Source organism: Chaetura pelagica, unplaced genomic scaffold (genome assembly GCF_000747805.2).
Source record: "Chaetura pelagica isolate M959 unplaced genomic scaffold, ChaPel_1.0 scaffold559, whole genome shotgun sequence".
Lineage (NCBI taxonomy): Eukaryota > Metazoa > Chordata > Aves > Apodiformes > Apodidae > Chaetura > Chaetura pelagica.
Window position 1 is genome coordinate 1,145,619 of NW_009970722.1, and position 16,003 is coordinate 1,161,621.

The 16,003-nt window shown below is 39.5% G+C and overlaps 2 protein-coding genes across 2 annotated transcripts in view; one reads left to right on the forward strand and one right to left on the reverse strand.

Annotated features, from left to right (window-relative positions):
* Positions 1-427, reverse strand: part of PTCD2 (pentatricopeptide repeat domain 2) — a 15,305-nt gene extending 14,878 nt beyond the window's left edge. The window contains exon 1 of the mRNA XM_010006385.1: positions 84-427. Within this exon, the coding sequence (XP_010004687.1) occupies positions 84-427 (344 nt within the window). The remainder of the gene's footprint in view (positions 1-83) is intronic.
* A 1,173-nt stretch (positions 428-1,600) lies between these two features.
* MRPS27 (mitochondrial ribosomal protein S27) overlaps positions 1,601-16,003 on the forward strand; it is a 43,496-nt gene continuing 29,093 nt past the window's right edge. Inside the window, exons 1-3 of the mRNA XM_010006375.1 lie at positions 1,601-1,674; positions 7,786-7,856; positions 9,741-9,799. Coding sequence (XP_010004677.1) covers positions 7,803-7,856; positions 9,741-9,799 — 113 coding nt within the window. The 5' untranslated portion in view covers positions 1,601-1,674; positions 7,786-7,802. The remainder of the gene's footprint in view (positions 1,675-7,785; positions 7,857-9,740; positions 9,800-16,003) is intronic.

Here is a 16,003-nt window from a genome sequence, read left to right on the forward strand (position 1 = left end):
CGGGCCCTGGCGGGACAGGCCCTCCCGTCGCCGTGGGTGCTGCTGGCATCGCGGGCACTTTGCCTTTTAACCTAAATACATACGTGTGCGCGTGTACATTGATATGTGTAGATACGTGTTTGTAGAACAACTTCGCCAACGGCGAATATCTAACCTGGGGTGGGGGGAAAGGGACGAGCATTCCTGGTTTGTTTTCCGTGGCTGCTCCCCGTGCCGGCTCATGGCCCGGCGTTCCCGGGCCTGCCTTCTCAGCTTCCCGGAGCTGACATGCCTGGGTGCTGCGTCCCGGGAGTTCGGCGCCCTGTCTCGGGAGCTCCACCCTTTCCTCTGACGCTGACCCCCAGCTTTCCTGCGCAAACCTATACCGTAGACAGTTGCTTGTACTGCGGAAAATAGCTCTCTGAGCCCCCATGCTTGCTAGCGTCATCCTTAGCTGTGCAATGAGCGTACAGACGTTTATCCTAAGGAAAAAGCCAACCGCCCGATCTTTGTGTGCTACTTTTATCAACACAACGAAAAATGGCTTAAAGAAACCTCACCAAACAAACAAAAGTACTTTTTCTTATTTCCTAGCTGCTTGGTAAGGTGTGGTATGTATTCTCATATTCTGACTGGAATTCTGTATACCAGCTCTTTGACAAAAAAAATTGCAAAGGTGTTGCAAAATGGATCTGTGCATGTAATTGCATGTCAGAGGGAAGGTAAGGAGAAAAAATGTTTCACACCCAAGAACAGCAAACTTTTAGCAGCAGCAGTTAGATTTTCAGATAAAGAATTCTGTGTAGCAAGCAATGTCTATTTTAAAATATTTTGTGCTTCTTAACATTAACTTCTGCAACCTTCTGCGCTTATTTCTTTATTGTCCATCAAAAAATTTTAAGTATCTTCAAGGGCTCCATCTGTGAGTGATTCACAAACATGGTTTGTTCTTCCAGCTGAAGCATTTTTCATTTTACTTCAAAGGATTGTGTAGAACAGATTTCAAAGGTGGTACAAAGAGTATTTGGAAAAAAACTTTCAAAAACATTTGTGTGAACTCTGCAATTCAAAGGAGTTGCAAAAAAGGAGCTGATAAAAAATGGGGTATTTCCAGACAAGCATCTACCTTTTGTTTCCAATGAGACAGATCTTTACAAGTGGGAAAAAAATAACCATCCAATAGCAACAAAAAGCCTTTTTGTGCGTATTTTTTTTTTTTTTGCATATGCTTTTGTGCTTACATTTAGCTAATTGCTAGCTTTTGATGAAAACGGTGCACAAAACAGCTATCCTTTATTGTTGCTTGCATGTTTTTTTTCTACCTTTACAAATTTATCTTTTCCTTAAATATGGACTTCAGGTTTGGGAAGTTTTGTTTCATGCTGAAAAAGGACTTTTAGGGGAAAGCTTTTCTGTTTTAAAAATGATGAAGTTAATGGCTCATCCACACACAAGGAACTTGAACTGTTATGGTAGCTGCTGCTGACAATTTTGTCATAAAGACGGTTTAATACACTCAGTTCAGCAAATGTGACAGAAAAATGTGACATCTAATTCTTAGTTTGTTTAAAGATATTGAAGCAACCTGGCTTACCTAGTGATTTTGTTATTCTTTAGGTAGAAGATCTCTTCTTTCTGCAGCCTATGCAGACAGCTCAAAATGGGAAAAGAGACAGAAAGAGGAGCATCACCTGGGTGAGAAAAATTTGTTTCTTTTCCTGCAGTTTGACTAATTAGTTGCAACCTGAACTAATTTTAAACTAGCTCATAATCTATAAATACTTCAGCATAAAAAAAAAAGTGAGAACCAAAATGCTTCTGAGGTTCTGCATCAAAATCTGCTCAGTGTGTTAAAAATCTGTCATAGATACTCAAAACTATAATGCAGAAATTAGTTAGAATTTGCCCAGTTAATTAATGTTTGGTTTCTACAAGCTGATTTCTTTTCTTTTGCAAAATTAAAAGCTTTTGTGAATGTCTTTTGTTTTGTGCCTGACAGTTAAGACAGTTTCCAAGTGTCCACTTCATTGATATTGTTTTAATTGTAATAAAGTGCGGAATAGGACCTATTCTATCACAATTACAGGGCACTTGTGTTTAAAAACTTTTTAAAGAATGTTTTCTCACGGTTTTGCAGGTTGGAAAGTTACGTTTCCTGTTGAAATGTTGTATTTTTACTTTGGGTAAAAATGAAACTAAACATTTTATATGCAAGAAGTTGTACATTAAACTGTATTTGCATATGCTACTGAGATCTCTTATGCGAGTTTCATAACAAAATTATTTGGCTAGATTACATTTGAAATTGCATTCCACCATCTTTTCAGTGAATGTGTTAAATAGAAAGCATCATGCAAAATGTTTTTTCATGCTAGAGAGACATATGCATTGTTTCATACCATAAGTGTTTGGGAGGCCCTTTGATGCATAATCTTTGTTTTCCATTTTTCATTCCTGGCTCCCTGAATTGTGTGTGTTAATTGTAACATACATTACGAGGCTGAGAGAAGATTCAGCAGGGGAAGTTCAAGAGCTTTGGTAAGGCAGGAAGACAGACAAAATGATCAGATTAATGGTTTTTTTAGGCACTAATTTGTTTCTGTTACTTATAAACAGCTGGGTAGGTGTTGTCAACATGTTTTACTGTAGGTGGGTCAGAAACAGCTGGTGGGTGCTCATGACTATAGCTTGGATCCTGTGGAGTTTGTTAATACCTTGTAACTGTTTACTGTCAATTGGACAGCTTATGCAGTGCTTTTTTGGGTTGACATCATAGGCTAGTGCCCTGGGATGCATTTGAATGAGACATCTCCAGATGAAAATGGATTCTTATTTTGGCAAACATAGGCAATAGAAATCCACTCTAGAAGAAAACGTTGTTGTCAAGTGCTGGTACAGACCGTATTTGGCTTTCTCCATGACTGGCAAGACCTTTTGTGACTAGCAAGTACCATTCTTGCAGCTCTTCTGCCAATGATCTTGATCCAAATCACGTGTCTGTTCCATGCTTTTCAGGTAACTGCTTTGCTTTTTCACTTTGTGTTCAGAGAACAGAGAAAACAAGTTAACACATTGTCAGCTGTATTAGCATTTTCAAAGAAGAGTCTGCTCTGTAGCTGTCATTTGTCTGATTGCACATAAAATCTTGTGTGTCGTTAATAGATGAGTGGAGCTAGAGTGAATTCCTGGTGTTAAAGGGGATGCTCTTTGTGTATTTCAAACACTGTTTCAGAAATGCTATTCTGCAAAACTATGTTGTGAGAATACATTTAAAGGAAAAATAAGTATTTTTTATTTGAACTCAGTTCTGTTTCTCTGTTGCAGTGCTATGGTGCTGTCCCAGACCCAAACTCTAAATTTACTGTGTCCATTTAAGTAATGCTTTATTTTCTTCTCTGTAGTCTCAGTTTAACATTCTAAGCATGAATGAGCTTACCACACTTCACTACTGAAAAAAATGTGGAAAAGAACAAGATTGTACGTACAGAGGCACATTTGTTCAAAAAGGTGGGAATTGAAAATGTGTTAATTTGGAATTTACAAACTGCTTGTGGGTCTAGAAATAATTTGGACTCCACTTAATAAAATGAGATAACAAGGAAACAGGAGGCATGGCAGGACATAGATTCTCCAGCATTTCAGTTTGTTCATAGTGAAAAAGGGTCAAATGAAGTGACAGTAAGCATCTTGATGAGAAGAATGGCAGTTACCAGAATACTGCAGGGGGGCCGATTAGGTGAGACAGGAAGTGCGGTTTTGTTAGAAAAACTTGGTGATACCTAAACAGGCTCATCCGGAACAGCAGGTGGCAGTGTTGCCTTTACAGTCTTGAGTAATTTTAATTTAAAGCCTTCTGTGCAAAGCTGTAGTTCCTTCCAGAAGGTGCTGGAGACGTGGAAATACTGATAAATGTGAAACATACAAATTTGTAAGGTGAAGTACTTGCCTCAGCCTTCCTTTCTATTTTAATTAGGTTTTTAAAACAAGCAAGTTTTCTAACATGAGAAGGGCATGTACCTGTTGGGTTGAGTCCAAAGAAAGGCCACGAAGATGATCTCAGGGCTGGAGCACCTCTCCTATGTGGACAGGCTGAGAGAGTTAGGGTTGTTCAGCCTGAAGAAGAGAAGGCTCTTGGGAGACCTTATAGTGGCCTTCCATACCTGAAGGTGTCTATAAGAAAGCTGAGGAGGGACTTTTTACAAGGTCTTGGAGTTATAGGACAAGGGGAGAACTATTTCAAATGGAAAGAAGGTAGATTTAAATTAGATATTAGGAAGCAATTCCTTGCTGTGGGAGTGCTGAGGCACTGGAACAGGTTGCTCAGGGAAGTTGTGGATGCCTCATCCCTGGAAGTGTTCAAGAGCAAGTTGGATGAGGCTTGGAGCAACCTGGTCTAGTGGAAGGTATCCCTACCCATAGCAGAGAGTTTGGAACTAGATGAACTTTAAGGCCTCTTCCAACCCAAACCATCCTACGTTTCTTTCTTACATGTTAGCGTATAAGTTATTAACTCTGCTTATCAGTCCCAGGTCAGGTAAACTTTGCATCACAGTTGTATCTGCTTTCCTGTTGTTTCTCCATCACGGGATTTCAACTGGACCATTTCTAAGAATAAGAAGGTGGTAACCTTACATGGTGGCTGAATGTTTCACTTACTGATGTGGCTACCTGCTGTGGATAGGTGCACAGTGCAAATCAAACTGAAACTGTGTTACTTTACTAGGCCACAAAACTGGTATTAGATTTCATAGCCACTGACTTGGAAGGTGAGGGACAATATTTTCCCAGTCATTGTCCTGAATCACCCTTTTGCAAGTGTTAAGACATTGAGTTTCTATGAGCAAGTGGAAATAAAAGTTAACATGAAATCTCAGATGCCAATATTCTACAGACAGGTGTGATATCATGTCCAGAACTTAAATGACCTCAGCTCAGACTTGTGGCTTGTTTTGTTAGGTTGTTTAAATGAACGAGATTCTGCAGTGTGCAGAACTATATGTGCAGGTAAACTAAAGATTTGTACAAGTTCATGTTCTAGCAGTGTGATTTTAGGCAATGTGTAGGAAAGATGATATATACTAGTGTCCTCTTTGGTAATCACTGTGGGATAAAAGCACTTGTGACGTATCTGTTAGGATGTGCCTAGAATTTTGCTTTGGCCATTAAAACATTTATTTGGTTTATACACCAATGTTAGCACTCAGGTTTTACTACAAACTGATAGGAGACATGGGCATTCACATTCTTGCATTCTAATATGCCTTTTGTGAAGTTTTTTAAGTAGAAAGCTTTAATCTCAATTATTGAATAACAAGATACGGAACAAACGTAATTTACAAAAGGTAGCTGAATTATTTCAAATAATGAATATGAGAAAATAAGTCTGTTTTTAAGTCCTCTTCAGAGAAAAGGAACCAGGAAAGAATTAGTCACTGCAAATTATTCCTATCGAGAAACTACAGCAGAAACAGTAATTTGTCAGGAAGCAAAACTAAATTTCACATTAACTTAATTTGTCTTCTATTCTTTAAGGTTTAATCAGCTTTCATTTTGCTGTGCCTCTTACACTGGAGCTGATAGATAAGTGCTTCATATTGCTTTCCATGCTTAAGTTCTGATGGAGATATCCGGCTTTGCAGACAGCGTAAAAGGCCAATCATTAAAATCCTGTGTATGAACAGCTAATGGTCTTGGGATCTTTCACTCACACCATTTTGTTCATTTGGTTTATTTTCTCTTTAAGTACGCAGTGTTTCATGAAATGGGCTCTTCATGAGACAAAAGAAGTGCCAAGCTCAGGGCCTGAGTATGGCCCAAAATGGTCTTAGGTAACACCTTCCACTTCTCAGAGGGTGATTATGTAAGGAAAATAATTCTAGAATATATAAATTAAACTACCAACCTGTGAAGTTGTCTGTCTCAGGTCTCACACCAAACAGCAGATTTTGGAGTGAATACTTCTCTCCAGCTATCTCTAAATGTAGATGAAGAATGTTGGATTGCAGTTGGCTTATTATGTTTGAGCAACAATCTAATCAGTTCTTAGTTTCTGATAAGCTGGTCTGGCCACAGCCAGCATCCATTCTCTTATAAGTTCTAACACTACTAGGAATGCCCCCAAAGTCTTTACCTATGTGCTCCGTCATGGCATTTGTGAGTGCTGGAGAGGTGGGTAATACAGAGTCAAATATAGGCAATTCTTTTAAGTATATTCCTGCAGAGATGCCTTTACCATTGAAAAGGTTAATCTGCCGTTTTAGCAGTTATTTGGTATAGCATGGCCTTTGTGGCCCATATCTTAGGAGCTGGTACTTGCCTTAGTAACTTTGCCTCAGATTTCACTTTGATTTCATGGTCATAAAATTTGTGCCTCTCAGCCAGAGATAAAAGCTCTTTTTGCATTTTGAAGTTTGCCTTGAAGTGGCTCAGTGAGCAAGGTGTTATATAAACCTTAAATACTGCAGTGTGGCAGACAGCAGCATTGTCTAGACTTACGAGTCAAGGATTTGATTCCAAATCAAGGCTCCATCATTTTACTACAGCAAAAATCTTTGCACGTGTGTTGTAATTTTAGACAGTACCTGTGAGGTCAGAGTAGCACTGAATGCCATTTGTGCTACTAGAACTATATACCCCTCATTATTCTGGTACAGGTGTGTTTTAAACATGATTAACAGTTACATCATTTGTTTTGTAGACAGAATATACATGGACTGTATCCCTCAGAGACACAGTGTGTTGCTGGTGCAGTGCTGCTTCCTGTCTCTGGCAACTTTGCCAGTCTAGAAGGATTAGTCAGTTCTGATGTGCTGCTGCAAGTTGTGTTCACCTCACTTTTCACTGTCAGATATAAACAGCTGTCTATTTTGAAAAATTAATTGTAAAACAACTCAACCCATCAGCTCTTGAAGAATGGCCAGTGGGACTAATCAAGAGGTGTCATAGGAGAGGCTAGTTTAGTAACAGTTGTGTTAAGGTTCAAAGGATGAAGCAAGATGAATATGTTGGATTCCTGGCACTGGAAGATGCAGGAAAAGAGAAAGAATAATATTGTAGTCTCTAAATTTTTTAGATCAATTCATGTCACAGCTAAGAATCAATCAGCTGACCCTAAGCATACAGTAAATTGCTTACTTTTCCTGAGTCATCATTATTTTCCAGGAATAGTACAAAACTAAAATTCCAAGTTAAATTATTGTAACTTCCAATTAAATTCATTAAAGACAACGATTGGCTACTTGTTCAACAGTCAGAAGCTTGAAGTTGCTGTATGATCACATTAATATTGTTATATGACTGCTGGAGCAGAATGCTATAAAGTTAATAAGATACTGGCACAGTGCCCAGTTTGATTAACAGAATTTCTTTGGATTGCTGTTTGTGACTGCAGGGTTTATCAGTTTGGTACTGCTTGTTTCTGTGTCTCATTGTTTTACCGTATAAAGGACAAACCAATGCTGAAAGCACTGTACAGCACATGCTAAGCTTGAAAGCAACTGAAACTTACAGACATCTGCTCAGTTTTTTTAGGTGAATTATATTAGTTATACAAATATATATTAGTGTCTCTCCTTTCTCTCTAGTAAGTTAAAAGCATAACGTTGAGAATATTTCCATGTGTTACTTTTCTGTTAGTCTTTAACAATATTTGACAGTATTCGTTTTGTACAAGTTAAAACTGAGATGTTAACAAGGTGATAGAATTTTGTTTCATGGACAGAGGTTCTATTCTGGGTTATATGATGGATCTGCAGATTTTCCTGTAATGCCACTTGATTAAATGTAGTCTTTTTCTGTTTTCTTCAGCGGACTTAGCCCACTTAATGGACAGAACCTATGAAAGAAAGCTGCCTGTCAGCTCTTTGACAATAGCCCGGGTAAGGAAATAAATCCCAATCATATTGTAATGGAAATTACAGTGGAATGCTTATGAAATCAAGTGAGTTGTGAGAGGATAAGTGGTATCACCTCTGCTTGGTATTCTTGGTATTGTTAATGTCTTGTTATACTGCTAAATTCCTGTGTAAAGCTGTTTGATTGTTACTTTGTACTCATTTGTTAGTACCTGGACTGTAGGGTCTTCAGACCCCATTTTTCTCTCAGTAAAAACGAGCCTCACTGTTACTGGGCTGTGTACTTCCCTAATGTATGTTCACTGCCTGCCTGTGGTTTCTGTATTAGGGAGAGTTTTAACACTCCTTCAGGCACTTCATAAGAACCCAGGCTGCTAACAGGGGTGAATTAGCACACTTGTCTGTGTGCATCTTCCTCTGTTTCCGGGCTCCTTTTAGGGTCAGGCAGACAAAGCTGGGTACATTTTGCCTCTATATTTTTCTTTCCTGACCTCTGCAGAGGCAGGACAAATGCTGGTGTGGGATATTTTTACTGGAATTAGTAACCAATTCCATCTTCTGGATGGGTTAATCTGGGGAGGGGTAGTGAAGGCAGAGATGTGCTTTATGTTCACTGTGTGAGTGTTTGTATGAAGAAGGAGAATAATATACCACTTAAAAAAAACCCAACAACAAACAACAACAAACAAACCAAACAAATTTCAGTCTTCTAAATTATCAAAAAAAGCTGAGTCACCACACTGGTACCTCAGTAACACCACTAATTAAGATCATTGGCACCACTAACTGAGGGGTCACAGAACATTTTGTAGTTACAAGGTGAAGCATTTATTCAGATCAAGCATTGTGCATTGCTTCTGAGATAGCATCTGTGGGGAATATGAGTGTTCCTCTCCCTTTTTATTACTTAATCAACTTTCCTAAATGTTCCTGCTTTGGGTTGACCTCTTTCAAGCATAAGTGACATTGCCAGATTGTCAGACAGCTCCACTTCCCAATACTTGAAGCTGACATCAGATTCTTATTTTGTAAAATCTAAATAAAGTGCACAAGTGTGCAAGGGCAGTTAAGAAATTGGAGAGCAAGTACCAATCAGCTGAAACTATTTTTTTTAGCTTATTCTTAGTGTAAAGAGAAGAATGAACTTCAGAACACATTGTTTATATATTCTGAGCTGAAGGTATTATATTGAGAAAACTCTGAGATGTTCCAGCATCTTTATGTTTTTGTTAGTAAAACCTACAGGAGAACAGGATTCACTGTTACAAAGACTGGTTGAAGGCTTGGCTTTTATTTAAATGGTTGATAGCACTGCAAATTTTGGAAGATTGCTTGGAGTAGACAAAGTTTTAAATGAGAGAAAAACTGTGATTTACAGCATGGGAGATTATTTTTTCTTTCTTACTATTATTTTTATGTGTGGTGAAATCCAAAATATTGTTTCTGCTGTCCTTCAGAATGTGTAGTATGAATAGACACAACAGGCAAACGTTAGGTGCAAGATTACATTTTAGAAAGGGGAGACAGGTGTGTTGAGACTCACTCAAAATTAGGGGAAACAAAAAGGAGCTGAATGTATTCTCAAATAAAGGGATATGTTTAAAGAGTAAAAAATTCAGAGGCAAGTAGCAAAAGTGCAGGGTACTGAGCTGCATGGACATATTTTCAGGTGGTCTCCATATTTTCATGGTGCATTTAGAGGTAAGGAAGGGAGTTGTGTCAGTTTAAAAAGATTTGACTATTAGCAGTCTAGAAGAAACCCAAGTAGGAACTGGTGAAGACTTGCAGACCTCCAGTTCTGTCAGACAACTAAATATGCCCCCCCCCAATGTATTGTTTGTTGAAGTGGCATTTTCTTATAATATGCTTTGTGAATGCTCCCTCTGAAGCTTTTTTTCTTTTAATCAGTTTGTTGACAACATTTCTTCACGAGAGGAAGTGGATCAAGCTGAGTATTACCTTTACAAGTAAGCATTTTTTCCCCTCAACATAGACTTGAGTTACAGTACCATGAAGTCTTGCCCTTTTAAGACTCTGACCCTTTCCAGCTTACTGGCTTTGACTTCTCTTTTGCAAAATACGTGCATCTGTTTGTCTTACAATTCACAGGTAAGAGCCTTCTTGGTAACTTTTTTGTTATGGCTACCCTTCTTCTGGACCCCTGGGATTGACTCCTGTCAAGTCTGTTAGGCCGAGTCACTGAACAACTAATACCACCTCCCTATATGATTTACATCAGAGATGCTGAAATTATAAGGAATTACAGGTTTTTACAGTTTTTCCTTCTGATACTTTTTCATTCTCTGAGTCATAATTTAACTAAATTAGCTATGGGCATATTTGCATGTGTAAATGTAGGATTCAAGGAAGCTTGTTTCCTTAGAACAGAAATGACAATGGGCATACTCTGGCAATGATCAAGTCAGCATGTCTAAATGAAGTGTAGTCTTGGTTTTTATTCACTTACTACTTTACCTTCACCATGTAAGCTGTGTAGTTCAACTTACGTATTGTTAGGCTTTTCTGCAACTATTTTTCTGATAAGTGTACTTGGTACCTTTTCTGTTAGTGTCAGGTTGAATGCTTGCTTGTTTCAGGTCAATACATCTTAGTATTGACTTCAAGAGGGCAGTCATTACTGCTGATCATTAAAAAAATTATTTCTTTTATGGATGGTTGTGCACATTTTGACAGCTAGGCTTTCTGATGAAGAAAGTAACTCATCTGGTCAAAGTTCATGAGAGAATATCTTTGCGAGTAATGTTGGGTTGCTTTTTGTAGATAATAATGATTGCTGTTCTAATAAAGAAGTTTGCTGGATGGCTGTTTTAAGTGTATACATGGTTGCAAGTATGTGACTGTCTTAGGCTTCAAATCTCTCTGATTCGCTGGTCCTACTGGGACAGTATCTGAACCTCAAGATGGAAACGGGAAGCCCAGTTTTCTAATACTAGTGATACCCTGTAGTGAAAAAATAAAAGGAGGAAGAAGAATCTCAGAGTTCTCAGAGTTAGTGGAGCTTGCATTACTTCTAATCAAGATTCCATTAGTCCTATCAGAATCTGTGATCTGAAACATTTTTCCATCTTGCAACAGGCGAGATGAAAAAGGGGAGAAAGTAAAGCTAGTGTAAGGCAAGCCGTTGTTTTAGTTTTAGAGAATGTGTTGTTAGTACCTTCTGCTAGCATTCTTGAAGATTGTAATGCACCTTGTGCCACAGAGATTTAAGTTCTCCCTGTTGGAGTTGGGCCCTGTATATTAAGGGATACCAGGAGACCTTTGAATGCCCTGATGCCAAGAAGGAAGTCTGGTAGTTTAATTGCTGATTCTCAAAATTGTAAGATCCAGGTAGCTGATGTGAGATGTTCATATGCCAAGGATTTACATTATTCTTTCTTGCATTACATTATTCTTTCTTCTTGAAAACAAGAGGTTCATTGAGAGTGACAAAAAATGAGAAGCAGAGAATACATTCCATAGTAAGGAGAGAATAGACTGTGAATCTCTTATGTGTAAATAACCTTCATACTCTTCATCTGTCCCTGGCTAGTACATCAGTGTAAAATACAGGAGTTTTATCCTTAAAAACATATTCTAAGGGAGAGATTTGCAGTTCAAAAAGAATTAGTTGCTTACTGTTTCTCTAAGAATTCTCCTGCCACTGACGAGAATGTGGTTATGCACACATCAAATATTATGATTTGCAATTGATACAGATTTTATTAGTCTGTATGGAGAGAACAGAGGTACTGATGTGTCACGTGGCATCTCAGATGTGCTTTGGTTGGAATTTTTCTTGTGCCTGTCTCTGTATTGCTGCTTTGTTTCAGTGTTGCAAAATGCTTAGTCTTTTGATGATGCAGTACCAGTTTTCTGGGAGACTATTCCAGCATGATCCAAGAAACTATTCTCAATATAACTTTTATAAGCAGGTGGTGAAACAGTGTGTAGAGGTCTGTAATTCCTGTGAATATGTAAAAATCCTAATTAAAACTAACTTCCTTTTCGAAATTAAGTAAGTGTGCTAGCTTCAGGAAACAGGAGATTTGGTTGGTATCTGCAGGGCCCTTTTTATTGTTCTTTACATTTTGCACTTAGATGAGTTCAAATGAAGGATGCGTTTTTAAAGATACCTGTTTGCAACTGGGAGGATGATTGACACAGAAGTAAGGCAAAAGTGGCCACATCATGAGACATAAGGTGGACCACCATAGGAGGCGAGAGAGAGGGAAAGTTAAGAAAAAGAGAAACTTTGACAAAAAAATTATTTTTCTGGCTTAATGAGAAACTGTTTAAAGCACAATTTTTGTTCTTTATGTAAGAAGAATAACCTTTGAAAAGAGAGAGAGGCAGTAACAATGAATGGCTTTTTTATATACTGTAAGGTATACATACCCATTTGTAGGCAAGTGACATGCACACGGTCTGGTAAGTTGTCAGTATGTGCATTTGCCTGAACATTAATAAGCAGACTTCTTCCAGAGTCCTGTGTTTTTCTCCCTAACTTCTTGCAGAATATAAGGGGGAGATTTTGATGGGTCTCCCCAGTGTTAATTGCCTCTGGCAACTTAACATGAAGGGTAGTCAGTTCCAAGGCCCCCACAAGATTAGAAGATGTGCCTGCTACAAAAGGGCCAACCGTGCCTGTGGGAAGAATGGGAAGGAAGTAAATGGCATTTCCATGCTAACTATGTGGGGTTTTCGTGAAGACAGAACTGCCAGAACTTGAAATTGTAAGCTTTGTAGACTGTAGACTTTCCTTATGCTGTGTCAGGCAGAATGTAGTCTCAAAAAGTAGTACTTTGGAGCATTACCATAATGCATTTAGTGTCCCAAAATACAATGTGTGTGTTGCTTTTAGACCTGTTTCAGCTTTCCATCCCTTTAAAGCAGCAGATCTCCAGCCGTACTGTCTCAACAGAGGATCTTGAGGTCTCAAGAATAGCTGACTGGAAACCGCTATGCTACATTGTGGAACATGCCAGTAAGATGGTAAAGGCCATTTTGAGGCATGATGTCATTTGCTTTCAGCACTTCTCTTTTTGTTCTCTTCTGAATACCTCCCCCCTCCATTAACTGTCAGACTTTAAAAAAACCCTTTTAATCTCCTAGGATCCTAGCAGAAATTCTAATGAGAATGCGGAGTGCTTTCAGCCAGATCAAAGGCCTGAAGCTCGTCTTACTTTGTCCTGTCTCACTGAGATGTCATGATTTCTCATGTCAGGGCGTTTTTTGTATGATAGAAACATTAGCATAATGGAGAGAGGTTTTGTGGTGTGGTAACTGATCATTCTGTATGTAAGTTTTATGCCAACAAAAATTTTTCCATGTGTTGGAAAGAAATTGTGGGAGTTTTAGGTTGACATTCCTTGGGAGGATTTTTAATTGGAGTAAACCATTGTGTAAAAAAACCAAGTTGCCAGAATGGTATGTTTTACCAGTTTGGACTCCTGCTTCAGCTGAGCAGTCCAATATAACTTCATTTGCAGACTGTCTTGTTTGCTCTGTGACAGGTTGGAAGACACAGGGAAGGGAAGCACCAGTGAGATGTGCTTCATTAGAATTTGCATGTAAATGACAGAAGTATGGTAGCCAGTGTGCAATGCTGCTTCATGGGAAGAGCCTTTGGTTGCTATCCAAGCCTGTGCTGTTAGATATAAGCATTCTAGTCTCAGAGCCTCCACTGCTTTTCTAGCTTCAGCAGTCACTGATTTCTGCACAGAGGGACACATATGCTTACTCTCCTTTGTCATCTGTCATGCTTTCTCTGTTGTCATTGTCTGTCTGTGTGTGAGCTGTAGAAATCTTTGGAGAAAATAATTAGCAACTACATTTCAGAACTCAGAGCCGAATTTCAACAAGCCTAGTTCTGTAACCACATTTTCTTCAAGTAGGTGTGCTCAGTCAGTGTAACTGTACTGTAAAGTGGGGGAGAACCATCAACAAAAATACAACACTGAAAAACATCCAGAAAGATCTCTTCCTGTAACATAGGCCTCCTCCGCTTTTCATACTTCATCTGTATTTTTGTATATGCTTTTCTTTAAGCTTGACAGAAACTAGACAAGAATTTTTTAGGTGTGACATATCAAAGCAGAAAAAGTTGGAAGATTTTCCTTCAATGCTTTATGTTCTTTATTTCATGTTGCCAATACTAAAGGGATTAACATTTGGATTGTAAAATACTTTATGTTTAAAACAAGGGGAAAGAAGGATTCTTCTGCAACCAGAATGCCAAAATCAACCTTAGGGCTTTTTCCCCTCTGAGTATTTCTGGAGTAGGTAGAAAGATAAAGCCAGTCAGACACAGGCTGACACAGGCAGGACACAGGAACAACGACAAAACAACAGATAAAATGTGAAGAATTTTATTCTCATTACTTTGCAAACCAGCAGATCGCTGAAGGAGGACCTAGGGCAGAGGCACACAGGCTGGAATGCAGGCACCTTGCTAGCAACAGTTTTTTAACCTGATGCCTTCTCCTGTGTACCAAGGATTTTTTGCAGGTGTAACTTTCACCTGTGCTCTAACCTTTCTCACAGATGGACAGGAATCTCAAGCATGTTTGACAGGATGCCTGTGAGTCTATCACAGGCCTTTGTTACCTCAGCACAGATGTTGTACCTGTCAAGCACATGAGAATGACCAATGATTCGTATGATACCTGTGGTTTTGACAGTCCAGCTGCAAGTCAAATTAGCGTGTTTACAGACCTCCTCACCAATCTTCCATTACATTGCCACAACATAGATATATTTTTCATTTAGTATTGGGAGAAGAGCTTTCATTACCGTATGAGCATGAAAAGGCTATTAGCAGAATTGTCATATCTTTCAACTGGCATGTTTCCTGACAACAGCTCAAAGCATTCGATCTACTAAAACTTAGTACTGGAAATAGATTGAAGTACAGTATGAGCAGGAAGTATTTAGGAGCAAATCTCAAATGTTGTAGGAGAAAGGCATTGCTCTTGGGCCAGGAGAGGGTGATCCTTAAATATCAACCACCTCCAGGATGTTATTCCATGACACTCTCTTGAGCAGATCCCTGAAGAGGCTGAAATCTGCCCTTCTGAAGTAAAGGGCAGTAACCTTACTGTGCGCCCTCCTTGCTTCCCAAAGGATCTTGAACTCTGCCACTTCATGGTCAATACAACCAAGGCTGCCCTTGAGCTTAGCATTCCTCACCAGCCCTTCCTTGTTGGTGAGAACAAGGTCCAGCATGGCACCTCTCCTTGTTGGTTCCTCAACTACGTGAAAAAGGAGGTTGTCATCCACACACTCTAGGAGCCTCCTGGATTGTTTGTGCTTTGCAGAGTTGTTCCTCCAAAAGGTATCATGGTGTTTGAAGTCCATGAGTACCATGGCTTGTGAATGTGAAGCTGTCTTCCTGCTCAGGTGGCCTGTAGCAGACCTCCACTGTAATGTCACCTGTCCCTGCCTTCCCTTTAATCTTAACCCATAAACTCTCAGTTGGCTCCTCCTCCATCCCCAGGGAGAGCTCCATGCACTGCAGCTGGTCTTTGATGTAGAGGGCAACACCCCCACCTTGTCTTCCCTGCCTGTGTTTCCTAAAGAGTCTGTAACCTTCCATTCTGGTCTCCTTAATGCCAGTAAGATCACAGCCCTGCAGACAGGCACACATCTCCAACTCCTCCTGTTTATTCCCCATGCTGTGTGCCTTTGCAGAGAGGCATTTAGGCTGGGCCTCCAGTGAAGGTGACTGAGTAGCTGGAGGGACTGGCATTTCATTATGGTGCACTCCAGGTTTTCCCCTGCTGACCTGCACCCCTTTTGTAGGTTCTGGGCATCTGTTAGTGGTATCAACATCACACTGAAACTGATCGATGTGAGATGAATGGAGGTTCTCTCTCCCCTCAGCCTCAACAGTGTCACAGTTTGACTCAGGTCCGACAACAATGCTCTCGATCCCCCCTCCCCCCAACCCAGGTAGGGAAGGAGAGAGAGAAAAAGAGAGAGACTTGGCTGGATTGAAAAACTAAACTATACAGTTTTAATTAAAACACTAATGAATCATACAAGAAAATATATACAATTATATACAGATATATTCAGGTATGGGCAAAAGCCTCTCGCCTCCCCCCACCCTAGCAACTCCCACAGCACTTCCCTGAACTGGGAAGAGTCCCAAGGAATCCCGGAGCTGCTGC